This window comes from Zingiber officinale, chromosome 9B, assembly GCF_018446385.1.
Source record: "Zingiber officinale cultivar Zhangliang chromosome 9B, Zo_v1.1, whole genome shotgun sequence".
In the NCBI taxonomy this organism is placed as follows: domain Eukaryota; kingdom Viridiplantae; phylum Streptophyta; class Magnoliopsida; order Zingiberales; family Zingiberaceae; genus Zingiber; species Zingiber officinale.
Window position 1 is genome coordinate 32,133,751 of NC_056003.1, and position 23,283 is coordinate 32,157,033.

Consider the following 23,283-nt stretch of genomic DNA (forward strand, 5'->3'; position numbering starts at 1 on the left):
AACAAAATTTAGAAAACAAGCCATGATCTGATCTGCTACCATGGAAACGGATATAAATAAGTGATTGCCCATTTTGCTAAAATGCTAATAGTACAAAGATTGCAGAGAAATACATGCATCAAAGACTTCTACATAAGATCAAAGAGTGATGACAATCCTTGCGAACAAGAAAATTTTAAATAGAAATCATTATTAATAAGAAAGAAAAGGGATACAAATAAGCAGTGCTAATTTCACTAAATGCTAATAGTAGAAATACATGCATCAAAGGGTTATGATCCTTGCTACAAAAGATCAAAGGGTGATGACAACCCTTAACAAAATTTAGAACACAAGGCATAATCCGGAGACAAACTGATATAAATAAGCAATAATTATTTTGCTAAATGTTAATAGTACAAAGTTTGAACGCATCAAACAGCTACAACAGCTATTTTCTGTGGATCTTTAAGCTCTCCTACAGTTGACCTCAAGGCTGGATCCAAGTACCTGAAGGAGACATCAAATTTAAAGCATAGTTTGGAAAGTACCATGGCAAGAAAAACACTGAATTCAATAAAAAAAATAAACAGAATTTCTACCAAAACGAATGTAATGAATATTATCAAACCAGCAACAAAATGGCAGAAGCCCCAAGTATTTTGCAAAGAAGATTTTTGCTGGGTAAGCTTGTTACATGTACATAATTCAGTATTTCAAGGAGCATCGTAACCCACTAGCCACAATTTATGCTTGCAATACTAGTTTAAATTTGATCAAAATGGACCATAAGAGTAATAACATAGCAGATCCCGAATAACAAGCACATCTTTATGTCGCTGAACCATACAAAATGAAAGTGATATCAATTAAATATAAACACCTTAAGATAGAACAGGCAATAAGAGAGAACTACATTTGTGCATAAGATTAAGTCTCAGCAAATAATAGAGGGTGCTAGTGAACAAAGTAATTCAGATGAAAAGAAAAAATGATGTATAGAATGACTTTGGATAATAAAAAGTTGAACCATATGTAACACAGGCTGCTTAAGTCTAAAAATTCAGGAGAAGTTATTGTTGGACCCCATGGTAGTTTTGATGTGATCAACCAAGTTGGTTAGGTCCTGCTGTGTTTGATCCCTGTGTCTGAGTGTGCAGGAGCTTAGGAACACAGGAAGTCGAGCGGAAGACGCAGCTAGCAAGAAGGACGGCACGGGAATGGAGCCAACGGGCTCGGTGCGTCAGAAGGACGAGAGAGTTGCGGAAGAGTACTCCGGTGGGCGTGAAGAGCGTGCGCGGCGTTCGAGGGACGTTAAGCCGGGACGGAAGGCTGCTCGAGGAAAAGGCCGGGAATTGGGTTCAGGTGAGCCCTATTCCGGTTGACCGCAATCACCCAAAACAACGGAGCATCGGAAGCTGAAGAAACCAAGCTGAAAAATGGAGCTGTCAGCTTGGAGGCGCCTCCATCATGAAGGCGCCTTCAACTGTTGAAGGCGCCTTCAACAGGTCTGTTTTGACCATTTGCACTGCGGATAAAGTTTTATCCGCTGACCGAGCTGGAGGCGCCTTAAATCTTGTTGGAGGCGTCTTGGACCCTCGGGATAGAATTTCCAAGAGCTATAAAAAGGCCCCTGAAGCTAGGAATTCAATAACAACTCAAGCATCCAACTTGTAATCAATTCCTAGCAACTAAGTGAGCGTTCTAAGTGTAAAAAGGCTTCTCCGCCTACAGTAAAGGAGATTCTGCTAGTAAAGTTTTTCATCGCCCTGGATTAACAACCTCCTTGGTTGTAACCAGGTTAAATTCTGTTTCTGTTTCTTTTTCTGTCTCCTTAATTTAGTTGTTATTTTATTGTTGATTTAAATTCTGAGTTGAAATCCGAGGAGGGTATAGTTTGTTTTTGTTTACAGCAATTCACCCCCCTCTTGCCGGTTTCCGCTGCACCAACAAGTGGTATCAGAGCCTGATCGCCTCAGAAGGACTAACCGTCAACTGAAGCACTACGATCAAGACGATGACCGGAGCGAACATTCATCCCCCGAAGTTCGACGGAGACTTCGCCACTTGGAAACACAAAATGGAGGTATTTTTTAAAACGGATTTTGATATTCTTATTACAATGAAATATGGTTTTGCAGCGCCGAAAGACAAAGAAGAAAACACATGGAGCAAGAAGGAGCAAGCCGATTTCGTCGCCAACGGAAAGGCAGAGTTCCACCTGCTCAGTGTGCTGCCGCCGCAGGAGGTAAATCGGATCGAAAGCTACAACTCAGCAAAAGATCTCTGGGAGAAATTCCTGGAGCTTCACGAAGGTACTTCCGAAGCGAAGCTAGCGAAGCGCGACATTCTCCGGAACCAGTTAACGAACCTCCGGATGAACCAAGGCAAGAAGGTAGCGCAACTCCAGGCGAGAATCAAAGAGCTGATAACGCAACTAACGAACCTTGGAGAAGAGGTAACCAACCGAGATTCTATCTGATACGCGCTCAATGCCTTCCCGAGAACTCCAGAGTGGGCCTCCTTAGTAGATGCGTACTACATCTCTAAGGACCTCGAGGTAAGTACGTTAGAACAATTATTTTCAACTTTTGAACTTCACGAATCTCGAGTTTCAGAACCCAACGGAGCATAGAAGACAAGTCAGAACATTGCCTTAAAGGCAAAGATGAAGAGTTCTGACTCCGAAACCTCAGTCGACGAATCCGAAGCGGCACTACTGGTAAGACGCTTCAATAAGTTTTTTAGTACTAATAAATTTAAATCGCAGAGGCATCATCGAAAGAAGAGGACGGTTCGCTGCTACAACTGCAACGAAGAGGGACACATCAAAGATGACTGCCCAAAGCTAAAGAGAAAGGAGAAAGAAAGGGCAAAGCCAAAATACAAGAAACTAGAACCCTCCAAGCACAAGAATCTGAAGGCTACTTGGTCAGATTCGTCAACCTCTGAGTCGGACATCGAAGAATTCTCAGGGTTAGCGCTATTGGCGAACCATCAACCGGAAGAAGACTCAGGCTCAGAGATGAGCATCGATGAAGGGGGAGGAACATCAGAAGAAGAAAGCAGCAGTGAAGGGGGAGCGTCACCAAACCAGGTAAGTAAGGTACGCAATCTAACCCCAACTCAATCTTTCAAATTTATCAGTCTCTTTCTAAAGAGTTAGATCAATTAGAAAAAAAGAATGCTGAACTAAAGTTGAACCTAACAAGAGCATGCCCGTTAGAAATGTATGATCATCTAAAATCAGAAAATGAAAATTTAAAATTAGAAATTGAAAAATTGAAAAATGATGCATGCTTAAAGAAATTTCCAAAGTCAAAAATTAGAATTTATGGTAAATTAAATTGGTATATAAGGAAGCATCAAGGTCAACTTAGAAAAATACCAAGAAACTATGTACCCCCTAGATTTTTGAATAATCATGTAAGAAGGAACCTCTATTGGGTTCCAAAATCTGTGCTTAATTAATTTTTCAAAAATTAAAAGCTTAAAGTGAGAAAATTAAACATTGAAATTCTCTATGGAAGCTTTGTCTAAGGAAGTGATTGTTGCTCCAATAACCAAGAAGGCCTAGTGCCTCGCCACGACCTGGAAGCTAAAATATTGAAAGAAAATGTTTAATTAACTTTCTGAAAAAGCATTAAACAAGAATTAAAAAATGCTTTGAAAGTTTATCAAATATTTGTTAAATTAAACAAAAATTCCTTAGAAATTTTTTTTGGAAAATTTATTTTAACTTGGCATTTTTTTAAAAAAAAAAAATTAACTTAGAAAATTTTCAAAAACTACTTAGAAAATTTTCAAAAACTTCAATCTTACTTGAAAATTCTTAAGACCCCATTTTTGCTATGATCAAAGGGGGAGAGAAAAGTACAAGTTTAGGGGGAGTTAGATAAAGTTAAAGTTTTTTTTTTATTATTTTTATAAATGTTTAGGGGGAGTTAGAAAATTTTAAAATTTCCTTTATTTTTATAAAGTGTTACAATTTTACTAATTGCAAAAATTATGTTTAACTTGTTAGTTTAGTAATTTTTCTTTAAAATTACTTTTTATATCTATTTTAACCCTAACTTGAACTTGGGTTGATGCACATCAAAAAGGGGGAGATTATTGGACCCCATGGTAGTTTTGTTGTGATCAACCAAGTTGGTTAGGTCCTGCTGTGTTTGATCCCTGTGTCTGAGTGTGCAGGAACTTAGGAACACAGGAAGTCGGGCGAAAGACGCAGCTAGCGAGAAGGACGGCACGGGAATGGAGCCGATGGGCTCGGTGCGTCCGAAGGACGAGAGAGCTGCGGAAGAGTACTCCGGTAGGCGTGAAGAGCGTGCACGGCGTTCGAGGGACGTTAAGCCGGGACGGAAGGCTGCTAGAGGAAAAGGCCGAGAATTGGGTTCGGGTGAGCCCTATTCCGGTTGGTCGCAATCAACCAAAAGAACGGAGCATCGGAAGCTGAAGAAACCAAGCTGAAAAATGGAGCTGCCAGCTTGGAGGCGCCTCCATCATGAAGGCGCCTTCAACAGGTCTGTTTTGACCGTTTGCGCTGCAGATAAAGTTTTATCCGCTGGCCGAGCTGGAGGCGTCTTAAACCTTGTTGGAGGCGCCTTAGACCCTCGGGATAGAATTTCCAGGAGCTATAAAAAGGCCCCTGAAGCTAGGAATTCAATAACAACTCAAGCATCCAACTTGTAATCAATTCCAAGCAACTAAGTGAGCGTTCTAAGTGTAAAAAGACTTCTCCGCCTACAGTAAAGGAGATTCTGCTAGTAGAGCTTTTCATCGCCCTGGATTAACAACCTCCTTGGTTGTAACCAGGTTAAATTCTGTTTCTGTTTCTTTTTCTGTCTCCTTAATTTAGTTGTTATTTTATTGCTGATTTAAATTCTGAGTTGAAATCCGAGGAAGGTATAGTTTGTTTTTGTTTACAGCAATTCACCCCCCTCTTGCCGGTCTCCGCTGCACCAACAATTATCATGTGTGACAATATATTTTTGATGCAGAAGGGAGACATGACTAGCTTTAGCATGCAAGGAACAAAAATGTAATGTGAGTTATAACAGGTCCGAGACATAAAGAGATTGGTCTTGATGTTAAAGGGAAAGGATGGTGATAAAAGGGAAAAAAAAAAGTCAATAGATATTGGCCTAGCCAATGGAACCATGGCATTTTATTGACCAACTAATATCTACCAAGAATAGATTTAGCACATTAAAGATTCGAGATGAATCAATGTTGACCGGTTGATGGTACCAGCATTCAATATCATATAGAAGATTACAGTGATGTGAGAATTTCAAGGACCTGAAGGTTTGTTTTTCAAAACCCATTCTTGTGCTGGTGGAATCCCCTGCACGAAATGCCAAAGAACAAAAGTAAAATAAATGTAGTAGTTCCAAAAAAAGAAATCAAAGCACTAATCCAATACCTGTTGGACTTTTGCAGGATCAGTTGCAGACCCAGCAGCTTTCACTTGTCCAGAAAAATCCTACAAAAGAACAATGGTTAAGGTATGTGAATTAGACTTTAAAATCTTCCATGTTACAACATACATAGAGATAAGCCTGGGCAAAGATTGCTAGTTCTCAAAGTCAAATACACATCTATAGCCATCACTGAAAGGCACATTTTCCTAGTAATCATCTCCATGTTCTGAACCTTTCATCCATTAACTTTCAGTTTTATGCAACAGCTGATTGGAGAACAGACAAATACTAGAAAAATGTTTAATGTTGATAACTAGCACTGAATCTCAAGTTAGTAAAGGTATGGAATAAATAGACATTGTTGGGTGGCAATGCAAACTCTAACTACACCAAAATAGGAATAGAATAATTAACGTCCGTCTTGAAAATTATTATGCTTGATAGAATATCCCAACATACGAAGAAAGATAATTGGTAACAGCACTCGTCTCATGAAGAGAATATATAAACTGGAAGGTGGATTCTATAGATGTATAAGTAAAAGAACATTCCACATTTTTCTTCTCAACTTTTTTTTTGACAGTATATTTCCAACCCATTTGAAAGGGAGCCTTGGTGCAAGGGCAAAGTTGTTGCTTTGTGGCCTAAAGCAAGGTAAGACTAGGTACAATAGATCTTTCCCCGGACCCCGCATGGCGGGAGTTTCGTGCGCCGGACTGCCTTATACATATATATATTTCCAACCCATTTCTTAAAGGAGACAATTTCCTATTGTACTAAAGATATCTTCAAAAATATTACCACTAAATGTGCTGCAAAGATAGTAAAAAGTTTTATTAAAACATTTTTTTTATTAATCAACATAACCCTCGAACTAATAGAATGTGAAACTTACTTGCCCATGTGGTTGGGCTCCACCAGAAGCTTGATACTGAAATAGCAATAAATGAAGTATAAGCTATAGGAAGTAAAGAATCTGAGTGTACAGACAAAATAGAAACTAACCATTTGCATAGCTTGAAGTTGCAATTGTGCTTGTTGCCTCATCATCTGAGGTTGCACTTGTGCAGGCAAAACTTGCTGGTTTAGCTGAATGGGCAAGTGTGATTTGGTGTCAAATTGTGATGGGTGCTGTTGGAAAGAAAGCTTTTGTTGGTGTTGTTGCTGCTGCCGGTGCTGTTGCTGCTGCCGGTGCTGCTGTTGTTGCTGCTGCTGCTGCTGCTGCTGCTGCAATAAAAGCAACTTCTGTTGTTGTTGTTGCTGCTGTTCAAACACTGCCAATTCTTCAGGCTTCTCCCACTGGACCACAACAGTTAAGTCATTTCCAACTAAAGGAACTAAAAACTAGAACATACTATTAGGTTGCACAAGCAATTTACCTTACTCTCTTGAGTAACACTATTATAGTAATACTTAAATCCATCAGGAGAGGTATGCTCTGTCCAATTGCAGGTTATAGGAACTGGAAGTGAAGAATTTACTGGAACTGGAAGAGATGACACAGTCGTAGGGATGACTGAAGCAGGTGTGCTGGCAGCTGTACTAGTAGCCTGGAAGAATAAAAACATGTAGGAGGGCATATAACATTCTATTACAGCATAGGATAAAGGAAAATTTTTTAGATAGTAACATTATTACATGAAAGATCTTCCAAGTTATAGAAGGGAAGGAAGGTAGACAAGATCAAGATCCATCTAGAATTGATTTACCTGCAATTTAGAACCCTCGGAAAGTGTCTGGTGCTGTTGCATTTGCTGCAGCTGCTGTTGCAATTGGAAAATTGCCTGTTGAGATGATTGGAAACTAGATTGTAAGGCTTGTGCCTGTTGCTGGAGCAGCATCTGAGGCAGTTGTGATGGAAACGGTTGAATAGGCTGCTGAAGCATCTGAGGCGTGACATTAGATGTGGCAAACTGTGGAAGGTTGGCATTAGCAGGCATAGCCTGTGCTTGTAGGTTTGAAGGAGTCTGCAGGCCTATAGAAGAGGTAATTTGCTGCATTAAAGGTTGAGAGGATGGTGGCCCACTCACTCCAGCTAGCTGTTGTGATGATATGTTTTGGTTTGAGGATAGGCCACCAGAGTGAAGAAGTTGATGCTGACCAAAATGCTGTAAAGGTCCCTGCAAATTCAACGAAAGTGGGTGTGACAGATGACCTTGCTGAGCATGCAATATTGGAGGTGGTGGAAAGTTTTGTAGGTGCACCATTGGCTTCTGCAATGCTGATATTTGCTGGCTACCAAACTGAGGGACTGTCGCCATTGAAGGATTGAATCCCTACATTACACAACTCATCATAAATTAGAAGTTCCAAAATTTCTGTTTGAATTGCATCATCAATCATGAACTGGAATCACAAGGAAAAGATCATTTAAGACTTGTGATGAAGGTGGCACTGAAGGACTTGAGACCGGACCAGCATTCGAACCAACAGTTGATCCAAAATGACTTGGCTACACAACCAGATTCATTTCATTCAGAAAAGAAAAGCAACAAGAAAATTAGACTTTTTTGATACTTACATCTGAAGATGTTCCAAGGGGACCACCTTTGATTGGCATGACACCTCCAGATCCATGTGAATTCGACTGACCTGCAGGACTCAACGGGTGCCAAGCATCAGCTGGCTTAGGCCCATTCCTTGGCTCATCAAGATTAGCTGTTGGTCTGGAAAAAATAGCATTTGGATTCAGAAACTTAAAGGACACACTGTCGGCGAATTTAAAAATCTTTCTGCAATTTTGGTTCTGATTGCTCGTACATTAAAAATTGAAAACTGAGCTCTCTGAATATTGCAGCAAAAGGTCAGTGATGATGGTGAATAATGTTACCAAGTTGCAAAAGCAACATCAATACTCTAAACGTACATGAAATCAACAAAGCAGTTATACAAGCATGCCTGGTCCAACAGAAATCAGTATTATCCTATTTTTAATTTAAGCTTTAATCTATTTTTGTTAGAGAAAAGAAATTATTCTTTTGACCTAGCCTGTGCAGACCAATCATCATTGCTGTGCTAACCTAGAGACATCCTGGCTAACCTTTGAGACAACAACATGACCATGCAGATAGACCATCCCATACCAGCCAGAAAATTTTATGATGTTAACAGTAGATAAAGCTGAAATGTTAACCTGCTAGCATCTACAGCTCTTGGGGAAAAAAACAACTGTCAAAACATGGGTATCAGAATTTTCTGAATCAGCAATACTGTTATTCTTTACTGAAAATTTCCAACATCGCACTTGCATATGCAGCAGATACTGAAGAGATCCACCATACCTGATGACTAATGCTGCATCAGATCGAGGACTAACACCAGGTCCACCAAATGCAGGTCCATTCCTGTAACAACCAAAGTGCTCAAATTAGTGTAAAGGGATGAAATAAACTTATTGGTGGAAACTACTGTAAGTTTGAATACAGTGAAGACCTCTGGTCTGCAGTCCTAGGTCGCTTAGGATCAGCAAATCGAACAACCAATGGTTGATCACATCCCTAATAGCAGAGAAAAGAAAAGGCCATCATTAAGTTAAGCAAATGAAGCATTAGTTGATGGAAAAATTACCATCATCACAAAACTTCCATCGAGGGCATTCATAGCTGCTGCTGCCATTTCTCTATTTGCGAATTTAACAAAACCACATCCTTCAGATCCCATATTAAAATTATATTATTACCTGTAATTTCAGTAACCAGGCATGCAGAAAAAACTTCGACTAATGACCAATAGACATACCACGACTTTGACCCCATGAATCTCTCATTATGTATACGTCTACGACTGGCCCATATGGAGAGAAAACCTGTCACATATTTGTCAATCTTTAACAGGTTATATAGATATTCTAAGAAACATCACTAATTTGAAATAGTAGTGTATTCCAATTACACATCTTCCAGTGCCCTAAACATTTATCCCCAAAATCTCAAGCTGATAGACAGAAATCATTCCATCCATTATGTACTAAACACTCATTCATGTGAGGTAACGTCAAACTGGACTTGCCTAGTTTCAACTGGCCCAAATTCAGACATGTAAACTCACCTAACTTAAATGAATATAAATTACTAGCTAAGCAAGAAATGAACTCACACTCCGATATCATGTTGAATTTAATTGGCTGACCAAGTAAACCAAAAACATGAGCAGTTGAGTTGTTAGAAAAGAGGTTAATCTAAATGTTTGTATTGTTATGTATAATAGAAAGTACATATTACAGATAATCCATATTAGTTTACTAAGAAAAGACAGTATCATCAAAAAGTTACCACTATGCAAGATATTCGAACTTACTTCCTCAATCTCCTTTGCAGTTGCTTGCTTGCCAAATGATGCAACAAACAGTTTGTCTTCAGCAACAGCACCTAAGACACAAATAGTGCACGATCAACACTCATCAGAACAGAATAACCACTTCAAAATTAGCACATATGCGTATATACAACTTCAGATGTTAGCAGGAAGACTTCACATCTCTCAACAAAGGAACAGTGTTTAAGTGCATAGAGGAATTTAAACAAAGAAAGTAATTACTGAGAATATCCATTTTTTTATAATGAATGTTTTTTATCCTATTAAAACCAAAATGTGAAATTTTGGTTTACCAGATTTGTTGGAATACCAAATGCTCTTGTGACAAATTGAATACTAACAAATCTACTTGCTTGAAATTCTATTAAAAGTTGCATTTGCAATAACATGCATGCAAAATACATTGTAACAGTACATAATCTGGAAATTTTCCACCAGGTGCAATAACATAATGTATCCTCCTGCCAATCTAATTGACTACAAGCCACAAAGGAATCTACACAAAGTTACTTGTTATATTGATAAGTGCAATACATATCATTAAAGCAAAGGCATACATAATTTACAATAATAATGCGATAGATGTTTCTTCCTCGTGATGTAATCAGAAAACAAAAATTATATGTCATGAAGTTTGTGAAAGGCAAAGTAATGGAAACTATATATTACCAGGATGGTTTCTGTCTCCATCAGCATATCTTACTTGAATAGGTCCTGATCCCTGAGAAAATGGATCTAAAGTTGATACACAAATTACAAAATTGAAAGCACCATTAAAATCTTGGCAGTGGGAAAAAACTCACTCCAGGCAAAGTATATTGATTATGTAAAGCCCTGATGGCTTTATCAGCCTCTTCAGAAGTGGCATATTTTACAAAACAACATCCTGCAAAATAAAGGTTTCTTTTCTTGAACACAATAACAAAAATCAATTGTGAAAATGGTAAACGTAAGACAAGTTCAGCGGGTATTAGAAAAAACAAAATATATATTTAATTTAGTAATATCTAAATAAATCGTGCAAAGGAAACCAAAAGGCTCATCTTTTGTATGTTTGAAAAAACTAATAATATTTCCTGAATAACTAAATCTTTCATGTTACCCAAATCACTTGATACAACTGAACAGGAATAAAACTCATACGCAAAGAAATTATTGGAATTATAAACAGACAAGGTAAGATTAGCGATAAGAGACTTTCTTAACTAAAATTTCATTGGGTCAGCATGCTCATAATTTTTTATGACAACAAATGATACAGATGGAGATACATATCCAAAATAAAGAAATGAGAGGTTAATATTTAATAGTAAATTTTGTACAAATTCTAACTAAAAGAAACAGAGATATAATAATAGTGAAAAGGAATGAGATAACAAATAAAAAAAAATAGCAATTAACCCAGAACAAAGTCGCATAATCAAATGCAATGCAGACAATTAGACACCAGAATTTCAATATTGCTTCGTGGCATACTGGCATACCTTATCTTGAATAAGATCTCTGAAGACTTCCATGTTACCTATCACTCACCTATATCATTCATTATTACCTATGAGTATACTCTCGCATAGATCTTAAGGGCAAGTTCAGATGCATTTAGTCAACCCCAAATAGTTGGGTCAATTGCCAAAAAAGGCTTTTTATAGTTGTTATTACTCACATATTCTCAAGGAATCAATTTGAAAATAAACACGGTGTCAGATGACTTTGATGCCCTGATGGTGACAATAACATGATTTTAAACATCATACGATGTCAGGTGGCATAGTTAAAATATATCATTCTTATCAATTACCAACCCACAATACTAATCGGCACGAAAAATGCTTCCTGTGTCATTATCTCAAACAAATCAACAAGTATCATGTCACATTGCCATTGACAAACACTAAGATAAATTTAAATAATGTTTGTTATTTTTTTTTACGATGCATTAATATAATGCAATGTCAAATCTGTGGCATTCAAGATAAAATGTCAGAAGTTAGGCACATAAAGTAAGGTTTATAGCTGTGTACATTTCTTCTTATTCATCTCCTATGTAACACCAACACAATACCAAATCAGAAATGATCCATCGAATGTCCAAAACTTTGTTACAGCTGAAGATTTTGAACCATGGTTAGTAACCCAACGCAACTAACAAATCAAGACCATAATAGACAAAAATGCAAAATGTTTGATCAACCCAATGTACCAAACAAAATAGCTTCCATTTTGATGCATGTGATTGTAATTTATTTTGTCAAGAACCTCAAACAAAGGAGTATATATTTCTAGATTCCATTCAAATTGCATGCATACACTGATCACCCAGGAATACCAAGCAACAGAAGAATGGGAATATCAGGGACACAATAGAGTAATCAATGACATATATCTAATGTCTCAATCAACTTCAAAAATTAAGCATAAGAATGTCCTCTGCAAAGCTATATTTTCAAGGTCACTTTCAATTATATTTTACAACATTTATAGGCCCTAAGCAAGTTTCAAGCTGAAGACAGAGAGGGCACATCTCTAAATCCATAAATTAGGAAAGTTCAGTGCATCAAACTCTATATGCAATACCAACCACATACGCTCACAATGGACTAGTACTATTCAACAAGCAGATGGAACTACATGTTTATTTTCCATGTGTTAATCATAGCATTGAATTCCAACTCTTCCAAGGCAAGATTGCACACGTGATCCCCATATTTTATTTACCCATGATTCAAATGCTCGTAATGATGCAAAAAATCTCCATAATATCACAACAAACAGCATGGCTAAGGACTGGCATCACTTACAGAAATAAATATGATGCAAACTTATACAGTGAATTGATAAACATAATGCAACTTTAAACACCAAAAATAATTCAATCATCGTTGTCTACATGTTAACCTGGATATAACTTGCACTAATACTTCGCTAAAATTTCAATAAAATAAATGCATTCATTTTAAAGTAAATGAAAATTTCCAATGCAATCACAGCACCGTCAATAACAACAATGCAATCATCATTGTCTACACTTGAACATGGATATACCTTGCATTTGAAACTCGTTAAATGCTTGACAAAATAAATATGGTCATCATTAAATAAGATAACCTTACGGCAAAGATACACTAGTCTGCCAACTATTTGGTGTTGCTACACATACCTTACCCATGTACTTTATCCAGCCAATGAACTATATGTACGGCTATATCATTAATAGCATCTAAATTTATTAAATCACTTTCAATTACATTAAATTGAGCTTTCTTTATCTTCTCCAATCCCTCACGCCCAAAAGCCTAATCAATTCAATTATCTGAAATTAAATTGATTTTCCATCTTTTAACATGCTCTTTATTTATTTTATTTTCCAAAGAACATAGAACTTTTTTTCTGTATCAACGCTGTAAGTAAAAGGAATCCTCAGCAAGTACATCCCAGAAAAAAAAAACATTTTATAGCATGATGACAGTGTTAGAGTACAAGCAGTTAATATTACCTACATATGCATTATTTTATCCAAGGAACTAAAAAAATACAAGAAGAAATAACTTAACAGACATGTTTACGAAAATATCTTGATTATTCAAATGACTAAACGAATATTCTTCATAAATGACAAAAGGGCACAAGATTCATGCTGTCACATAGTAAATATTCACAACCTTTTTCATCAGGCAATGTGGATTTTTCACAAACAGAAGACACAGAACACAAGTGCATTAGAGCAGGTGTAAAATCAGAGACACAATAATACTCTTACAACAACAAAAAAATTAAAAGCTAAAAGGCACCCTTGTTGCAGACGAATCCAGGTTTTAGTTGGGATAAACAATATCAAATAGACAAGTGATAAATAACCAAAAAGGAACAAGCTATTTTTGATATTCAAGGATTCAAATATATAACAAGACAAAGCTGACCTAAAGTTTGATTCAATATTTCACTTAGATACACTTTATCAACCTCAATTATTTTAATGGAACCAAAAAGAAAGTGTAAAACATCTACAACTTATCTTTGAAGAATAAACAGCTGCAAACATGATATTAACTTGTTACAGCATAAAAAAGGTGTCACCAGATCATATTGCATCATCAACAACAGGATAATACTGGCAATCCGAGCACCACATAATTGACCATGCTTCCAAACTATCCTCCACCAAACCACCATTACGAGAACATTAACAATCTAGATAAATAACAAATTCATTGACTGAAAAAAGTGCCACCCAGAGACAATCAATAATCCACAAGTATGTACCTTATCAGGCTATAGAAAATATATAAATAGGCAAAATGATGAAAAGAAAAGGAGAATGGAACTTGCAAGGACATCCCCTGTTTCATAGTCAACCAAAGGAGAGAGAGTATCTTGCTCATACAATAATACTAATAGAATTTAAGTTACAATCGAACACAGGATGTGCAACATGAGATATTTAACATCAATCACATTTTCCTCAATAAACAAACTAAAAAACAATAAATAGGATAACAATCGGCAAAGACATTTCATCCTATCATAAACGAACAATACAAATCAATTTCTTAACTTGTGTAATGCAGCCAAACACTTCACTGGATCAAGATTTGAAATGCCACAACGCATATAGCAAAATCAAGAAATGAAGAAAAAAAAAAGAATAAATAAGCAGAACGTTATCATTTATAAAATTTGCACAACCACCATCACTATCAAGGTAAAACTGCAAAAACGTTAAACAAGATTTTAAGGACCACATAATTCAACAAACCACGAGTCACATTAGAAGGGATACAATATAGAAGCTCAAAAAAGGAGCTCTTGCTTTAGGAAATAGAACTACTAGAGATCATTATACAGCATCACAGATGGCAATCAACTCCAAAAACTATCTGAAGAACTTAAAAGGCATTAAGGACAGAACTCAACTTTAAAGATCCTAGATGATATCAGCAAAAGATCATGTCATTCTACCGCAATAAAATGAAAAATGAACCACACCAGATCTTGTTTACATCAGCACTTAGCATCATAAATGTTTCTGGCATCAATAGAACTCTCAAACATATGATCACAAAAATTATAATGTCATAACTCAGATTCTGAAGGTCTGAACAATATCACACAAGGATTAGGAGAATGAAACCACCACGCAAACGCAGATAACAAAATCTAAGTCCGATCCATTAAATGGTATCATGTAAACAACTAGTGCCCATATTATCGACATACACTATTTAAAAAAAATAGTTAGCATGACTCAGAAAAGTTGAAATTGCAGATTGATAACACAAACAGAGACGACAACAAGCCATGCCTCAATAAGATTATTTTTCCTTGTGGGTATGAAGAGTGTTAAGAATCCATACATTTACCAAATAAGAAATATCACTACATTCAGCACCACCAGAAATGACAATTCAAGATGATAACATTTTCAAAAAAGGTCCCATTTACTCTTAAGAAAGAATGAGAGAGAAAACAAACTAATCCATCCAAGAGCTGACAAAAAGCAATAGCACACTTGACAATCATGGCTACTCCACATTGACTGATGACCAGGTGAAGGTCACAAATTCTCACAGCATTCGCTAGGATGAACATTTCACATAAAAGCTCAGTACAATCATTTATTTTGGTCGGTGCTAGTAAGACAATAGGAGGAGAACATCATGCAAGAATAGCAGAATGGTTTTAGCTTTCACATGAGAGTATATAATCAAGTTAAGTATCCAAGTTCAAAGGAAATCCAACAGACCATATCAATCATTTGGCTCAAAGAACATCAGCTATATCCAACAACATAAAGATAAAGGTGGAAGTTCAAAATTAATCAAAGAATGAAACATGATTATTTTTTTTTTTCAAATTAATGATCATAACGCATATAAATGTCTTAACACACTTTGAAAGCCCACATCATATGCATAACTTGTAATACAACAATGATAGAGAACCAAACAGTACATCATCCTAAACCTTAACAATCTTGGTACTTTCCTCTTCTTGATCTAGAAAAATAACACAAAGGGAGCAATGCCAAGCAAAGGATAACAAGTGGTGACAGTTCTGAAACAAAATGATAGGAGAGATGGCCAGATTGTTCTCTGCTTACTCTCAGGAACCTGGAAAAGAAGAGCTGATAAAAAAAATATAAAGACAAAAGAAATATGATTCATACCTTGTTGCTCTCCAGTTTTCCTATCTTTTATAAATGCCACTTCGATGACATATCCATGCTCCTCAAACAAAGGACGAATCTAAGAAGAAACATTTTATATTAATAATGTCCATAAGTAAATGTTCTGAAACAATATTACTGGGTAAAATAGATTGAATATTAAACACAAGTCAGCAACTATGATTAACATCATCAAATAGCACATCGAAACCCCATAGAAAAATGTCAATAGCTAACTGACGGAAGCTCCACAGAAAGTAATGAACAAACACATTTCATTTCTCAAGTCTTCCTTTGTTATTATTGAGACAACAGTTTCGACAAATATAGAAACTTATTCAAAAATCTAAAGTTCACATGTGCAATGAGGTTCATTTTTATGAAATATCCAGCTAGTTAACAGTGATGCTCTTGGTGTTGATTCTAATTTTAAGAAAAGACAAAATCTATCCAAACAAGAATCTGAAACTTAGGAACCATTACAAAATGAGAAATCATTGAGTGCCAACATTAGGGAAATATGGTTAATAATTGTCTTACAATGGGCGCAATGAAATAAATTTAAAAAATGTCAACAAATGCATAGATTAAACATTGTTAAAAGAACCAACCAGTATATAAAGTATTAGTCACTTACATCCTCTTCAGTTGCTGTCCTTGGAACTGCTCCAATAAAAAGCTTGGCAAATTGATTTCCACCAGTGCGATCTACATTAAATGTTAATAACATGACAAAAGGTTATACAATAATCAAGGTGAGCAATCAGGAAAGGACAAGTATAAATTTCCCTGATAGCAATTGGGGAAAAAAACAACACGAGAGAATTCAAGTTAAATCCTTCCACACTATCATGCATTGTTGTATACAGAAAGACCTATAATTTCATCAATAACAAAGTTATAGAACACATTACACTAAACTCAATTTGTGAGTCACAACAATTTGTATAACAATTCACCATTGAATTATTGAATTACAAATTAACGTGAAATGTTTATATAAATATATTATATACCAACATAGGTAGGCCCTTTAAAAGTGAAAGTCGATGTGAGCATAACAGCAGATACATATCTGATTAATATATATTCATAAATGATAAAATGTTACTAATAAAGATTCTATTAAAGCAATATAAGAAACCAATAAACCATATCTTATATAATATATGCTCATTTTTTTAACATTGAATGTCAAAAAGTACAACAATTTCTGAAGAACATAAAATCTTTAGTTCAATTTCCCTCCTTTAACATGAAGGATATTGACAAAAATCAACATATGGACAGCCTAGGTTTTGGTGGAATATAAAGTCAAATGGATTTTAGATACCAACAAGCTAAGTCCCTTAACTCAACCCCACAAAAACATACAAACAAAAATATGAAGTATCACATATATGATTGATTAATTTAGTATTAACCAACTACTGAATTTCTGGCACAGCAATGGCCCTCCCGACCTATCAGGTTGTGTCCGTGGAATGATCATAAACATTGAACAAATTGTTCCACGATTGGGTAGTTCTTCTGAAATATATGCAGGAACACAAGAGAACCCTCATTCAAAATAACAAGGACCGGAATAATAATTCACTACGAAGAAGAAAACTATAACAAGTGAAAACGAGAATATTCACTAGAATTGAGCTAGTATAAAAGGAACTCAGAAGTTAAAAGTTCAACTTTTACAGGAAACGTTGTCATGAACCCTAACTTGGCGACGCAAGAAAAATAACTGCAAAGTTAAGACTTAGACCTACCTGGAGAACCCCCTCGACCAGAGAATCCGCGTCTTGGCCCACTCGCGGGCGGCACGTGGCCGAAGCCCCCGGGATCTCCGCCAGGGAACCCAGCAGCGGCAGGTGGCGGAGGGAGGTCCTGCATTGCACGGTAGGGATGGTAGCGACCTCCCGCGCCGCTACTTCCTCCAGTGAATCCCTCGCCGCCGGATCCTGCGCCGCTCCTGGGGTAGCGGGGTTGCCGCTCGGTGGGACTGCCGGAGGACCAGCGAGACGGCACATGCCGCACGCCGTCGTCACCGAAGCGGTCGTCGAAGCGCTCGTTCCGGTGCCTGTCCATGGAGATCGACGACGACTAGGGTTTGCAGGCAACAACGTAATGACTCGAGCGAAAAGGATTAGAAAGGAGCGAAGGGAGCGGCCTTTTTAAGGCCTTTTTGCATCAGAAAAGATAAATAAGAAGAAAACCCAACTTTTTTTTAATCATCTCTCATCTTTCCGACGCCTCCCATGCGACCGACCTTGAACAAAATCCTAACGTGGATTGTGACACAGTCCAAATTTAATTTTTTAATCTCCCTTATTTATAGGGTAAAGTAGAGAAAACTCTCTCTTTTTAATCTCCCTTATTTATACGGTATAATTATCTTTGTCTTTTCTTTCCTTCTAGATTAAAATAAAATTTTCTATTCTTTTTTTATTATTATAGGTAAAAATCATTATGTTATTGATATTATAACATTATAATAATTACTATATAAAAATTGCTATATTATTGTAGCAGTTATAACTGTCACAATGATATACTAGCTATTACAATGGTATAATAACTACTATAATAGTACAGTAGTTGTTACAATATTGTAGCAGTTACATCATATTTAAAAATTAGCACCATAATAATTATTACGAGAAAAAAAAGAGAATTTTATTTTAAGTTAAGAGAAAAAAGAAAAAAAAATTATTGCATGGAGATAAAAGAAATTTAAAAAAATATATTTTGATCATGTCAGATCTCCCACGTCGGATGTCGCTCACTGTCACATAGGAAGTGTCAAACAACATATATATATATATATATATATATATATATATATACGATTTTGATATACTGCGCGACACGCACAGTGCGTGACTGTGCACGTCGCACAGTATATCATGATTTTTTCGTTTTTTTTTATTTTGATTAAAAAATAAATAAAATATATTAATTTTGATTAAAAAAATAATAAAATATATTTTTTAAGATTTTATTAGTAGGATTCAGGCATCCTAATTGGGATATAATTTTTCAGTTAATTTTTTTTTTAAGATTTTACCAATGGGGTTTAGATTTTCCAATTGGATTATAATATTTAGTTAAAAAAATTAAAAATGAATTAAATTTAAGTATTTATGGAGTATTGTAATATGTTAAGGGGATATCTTAACGTATTAGCTGTTATATAAAGAAATATTATTTTTTAATTCAATATTTCTGTGTTTTGTTATATTTTTTTTATAATTAATTTTTGAATAAAAAAATAATTAAAATATTTTTTAAAAATTTTATTCATAGGGTTCATATTTTGGGTTTTAGTATCAAAGTTATGTTTTTTAATATTTTAACTCTAGAGTTCAGGTTTTGGCTTATAGTATCAAAGCTATTTAGGGTTCAAGTTTTGGGTTATAGTATTAAAGCTATTTTTTTTTTAGATTTTACCTCTAGAGTTCAGACTTTGGGTTATAGTATTAAAGTTATTTTTTTTTTAGATTTTACCTCTAGGGTTCAGACTTTGAGTTATAATATCAAAGCTATTTTTTTTTTAAAAATTTTACCTATGGAGTTCAAGCTTCCTAATTAGGTTATAATGTTTGGTTTTAAAAAAAAATTAAAATAAAATCAATTTAAGTATTTATTGAGTATTGTAATATGTTGAGGAGATATATTAATGTATTAGAAATTTATATAAGGAAATGTTTATTTTTTTAATTGATTTTCTTAATTTAAAATATTAAAAAATAAAAAAAAATAAAAAAAAATGATTGATATCCTGCTAATCTGCGCCTATGCACGACTGCTTTGTTAGCATACGGGACGTGGCTTTTTCTTTTGGCTTTTGCGTTTCTTCACCGAACATGTTTAATTTGCTTTTCTATTTTTCACATACCACTTTCCTCTTCGCAGCCAAAGTTGATCTCTCTCATCAAACCTCCAAAGAGAAGCTAGGGCAACCGCATTTTCGTCACCATGGCGCCTTCCTCACCCCTTCGGTGTTCCTCACTCTTAGATCCTGGTGCAACTGCGAAGCTTCCAGATTCTCGCGCCCCTCATCGTCTCTCTCGTCAAACCTTCGAAGAGAAGCTAGGGCAACCCCGACGATGTCCTTACCCCTTTGACATTCCTCGTACGGGCACGAAGCTTCTAGATTCTCGCGCCCCTTGTTAGGATGTATACTAAAAGCCTAGCTTTTGGTATAAACATTTATCTAGAAATAAGAATCACATTGGTCAAATATCTACATTTATGATAAATATAGTTGTTCAATTAATTTATATTGTAGATAACATGGTGTGTGGTGTCACACACAGAGGATCATGTTATCAGTACCTTATAAATTATAAACAGTAGCTCACGACCAAAATGAAAAGGAACAAACCATTGGAAGGTCGTAGTGTAATTAGGTATTAGTTTATCTTAACTATATAATTACACTAGTACACTTAGAGTGTATTGAGTAGGACTGTAAAATACCGGAAATAGGCGAATATGAATAAGGGAATTTTTGGATATTTTTCGGGAATTTTTCGGAGCTTGTACGGACGAGTTCACGGAAATAAAAATGGGGCCCCGAGAAAGCCTGTTTGGGCTACCCATTTAAGAGAGGAAAAGATTTATTTATTTATCTCTTTTTCCTTTTCTTATTTCTTATCTTATTTTCCTTTATTTCCTCTGATCCTCGCCGATTCTCTCTTCCTCGCCGAAAACTCCTCTCTTCTTCTCTCGCGCTCGACGCCGGCCCTAACCGCCGGCCGACGGTTTCTTCTTCCCGAGCGCCGGCAGTCGGTTCATAGCCGAGCCTTTCCTCCCGACGCCTCCCCATGCCCTAGCCTTTCTCCCTCTCCGCAGCCGAGTGACGCCGGTCTCTCCGTTGTGCCCTAGCCGAAGTCGACGGCCACGGTTCCATCTCTCTCCAGCGGCCATTTTGTTGTTGTCTTTGCTATGCCCTAGCGCCGGCAGCCGACCACAGTGCCCTAGCCTTCCTTCTGCCACAGCCGCCACAGGGAGCAGTGAAGCCGCCTTTCCTCTTCTTCCTGTCCAAGCGCCGGTGACGTGCGAGCACAACCGAGCAGAGCCTTCACATTTCTCTAGCGCCATCCTCCTTCCCTCTGTGCTGCCGAGCCCACTCTTCCTCTGTTTCCCTCGCTGTGGAGATTCCGGTGCCACCGCCGCCGACAACCGAATCTCTCTGCCGACGCCACTGCTCTCTCTGGACCGGAGTAGCCTGTGCCCTAGTTATTTTCCCCTTGCCACGGCTACTACCGCCGCAGATCAGCAGGCACACTCCAGCAACGTTGGTGTTCTCTCGTGCCCTAAATCCTCAGTTCTCTATTCCAGTGAGTTACTGGATGAAGGTAAGGATCAGGTTGCAATTTTAGTGTGCACTTGTATTTGATTGGGTAGTTGATGCATTCGTAGTGTGATTTTTGGATTCGATTGTTGGAAGGCACCTAGTTGGTTCCGGATATCACAGCATTAATAGTTGTTGCTGACCCTGCTTAATTCCGACCAGCAGCACCCCATTGTTCCAGAAATCAATAAGGCTGAGAAATAAGGTAAGGTGTAGGACATTTGATATATGTTATGAATCATGATTTTGATTCAATTATTTCAGATAGTGTCTGTGTTAAAGGAATTAGGGTTTTACCCAAATTTTAGGGTTAGAGGTTGTATTTAGCTATTTATGTGAAATGTAGCTAAATAAAAAGATTTATTGTTTGACACAGGACTTTGACGCGAGACGAGTATCTCGGAGTCAGACTTGGACCTTTTCGATTTGGAGGCGGGTACTTTTGACTTATTGTCTTTGATATGCTTAGTAATTAAATTAACAAGATGCATTAATTGTGTTTCTTACTTGTTTCGGTTAATCACTGCCCAATACATGCTACCTGTTGATTGATTGTTTGTTTACATCTTGTATGGATATGTACCTGATTCCACATGCTCATGGGTAGTGATATAACCATATTTTACCATGTCAGGACCTAGGTTTGATACCTTATATGATCAGATACCTTGATATGATTCATTCTCTTTGGTGCACATTATGATATGTCCAGAGATTGGTTTAGTATATTACCATGTTTAGTGACATGCACCATTCGCATGATTGCATGCTGAGTGATTGATTGCTCCTTTATTGTCGAGCACTTTGCCAGTTTCATCACTGTTCGGTGCTCCGTTGTGACGCTCATGGGTAGCGGGACACAACGTGGTAGCACGTCAGTTTGGCTCTTCCGGTGCTCCGTTGGTCCGCTCATGGGTAGTGTGACGCGTGTAGCGTTAGAGATCCCTCCCGTCACAACAGTCGGAGTTGAGAGCATCGCTCCCCATTTATGATTTGGGGTAGAGTACGTGTGTACTCGACAGCATCCCGTACACTCGATCACTCATCAGGAGTAGTGTTGCTGCACGTTGTCATGACCCTACCCACTCGGTCCCACCGTTGTTGTGAGTCGGCTGAGGCGTCGGGTGACCATGACATTGGCATCATACGCATGATGCATTTATTGTTGTGTTTGTATTTGTTGCACTTATATGCTGCACATTGCTTGGATACCTTGATTGACATGCATACAGGTCTTCTATACCTTTCGGACTGTTTGTCCTTTTACCGGGTCCTGGTTAGTACAGATTCTCTCCTGTCTTCTTCGGTTTGTAGTTACCTTTATCTTTATCAGGAGACTGTACGCATGATTAGTGCTAGGTGTTATTTCTTTACTTTGCATATCAATTGTACCTGCTGAGTGTTGGACTCACCCCGCCTCCATTGTTGATATTTTCAGGTTGATGCTGTCAGGAGAGAGTTCCAGTTGTTGGTCCCTGCAGACCTCGAGGATGTGATTGGTTTTCGTTTGGTTTCCTTTCTGTTCTAGACTGTTTGCACTTGTTATGTTCTGGATTTATTTGCTTATGGACATGATATAGATTTTATTATATCGATGGATTTGGATTTGGTTTTTATTCTACTACATGCCTGCCTGGACGGCAGAAGAGGTGAGTTCGTCGGATTTGAGTTTTACGAGTGTAGTGGAGTAGGGTGGATTTGAGTCGAGTATTATTATTTTTGTTTAATTATTAACTGCGTGGTTGTGACAGCCAGAGGTGAATAGATTATATATAACTGCGTGGTGATGTTTTATTTATTGTTATTATTCCAGCCGCCTGTGCCGGGTATTTTCTTTTTCCTCTTCTTTGTGGAGACGAGCCTCTTCTCTGTGACCTAGGCGTGAGGTATCAGAGCGCAGTTTTACGATCTTTTGTTTCGTATTTTGGATTTTCGGAATTTATCTGATACCAATTTATTTGGTATCAAAGCGGGTTATGATACCTGCTTTTGGTGTTCTGGAGATTTATCGGATACCGGTTGTTGGTATTCTGGATATTTGGGTTAGCCAG

At 37.0% G+C, this 23,283-nt stretch overlaps 1 protein-coding gene and 1 long non-coding RNA gene across 5 annotated transcripts; one reads left to right on the top strand and one right to left on the bottom strand.

Annotated features, from left to right (window-relative positions):
• Nucleotides 1-212: 212 nt before the first annotated feature.
• Nucleotides 213-18,133, bottom strand: LOC122022731 (flowering time control protein FCA-like). 4 transcript variants are annotated; one of them, XM_042580813.1, is made up of 20 exons: nt 17,643-18,130; nt 16,517-16,587; nt 15,880-15,958; nt 10,520-10,602; nt 10,386-10,437; nt 9,699-9,769; nt 9,141-9,207; nt 8,970-9,049; nt 8,835-8,899; nt 8,684-8,746; nt 7,924-8,068; nt 7,759-7,854; nt 7,607-7,678; nt 7,112-7,522; nt 6,782-6,952; nt 6,408-6,701; nt 6,298-6,333; nt 5,405-5,464; nt 5,281-5,326; nt 213-489 (listed from the first exon to the last, which is right to left on the bottom strand). In XM_042580813.1, the coding sequence occupies exons 1-20, from the start codon at nt 17,959-17,961 to the stop codon at nt 470-472; spliced, it is 2,301 nt and encodes a 766-aa protein (XP_042436747.1). In that variant the 5' UTR covers nt 17,962-18,130; the 3' UTR covers nt 213-469. The 4 variants fall into 4 exon arrangements, with proteins under 4 accessions (XP_042436747.1, XP_042436748.1, XP_042436749.1 ...); XM_042580814.1 differs by having other exon boundaries at nt 7,780-7,854; nt 17,643-18,127; XM_042580815.1 differs by lacking the exon at nt 6,298-6,333 and having other exon boundaries at nt 17,643-18,133.
• A 3,014-nt stretch (nt 18,134-21,147) lies between these two features.
• LOC122022354 lies at nt 21,148-21,655 on the top strand. Its single transcript, XR_006122961.1, has 3 exons — nt 21,148-21,236; nt 21,329-21,437; nt 21,609-21,655. It is a non-coding gene; the product is annotated as an uncharacterized LOC122022354 (long non-coding RNA).
• Nucleotides 21,656-23,283: the final 1,628 nt, after the last annotated feature.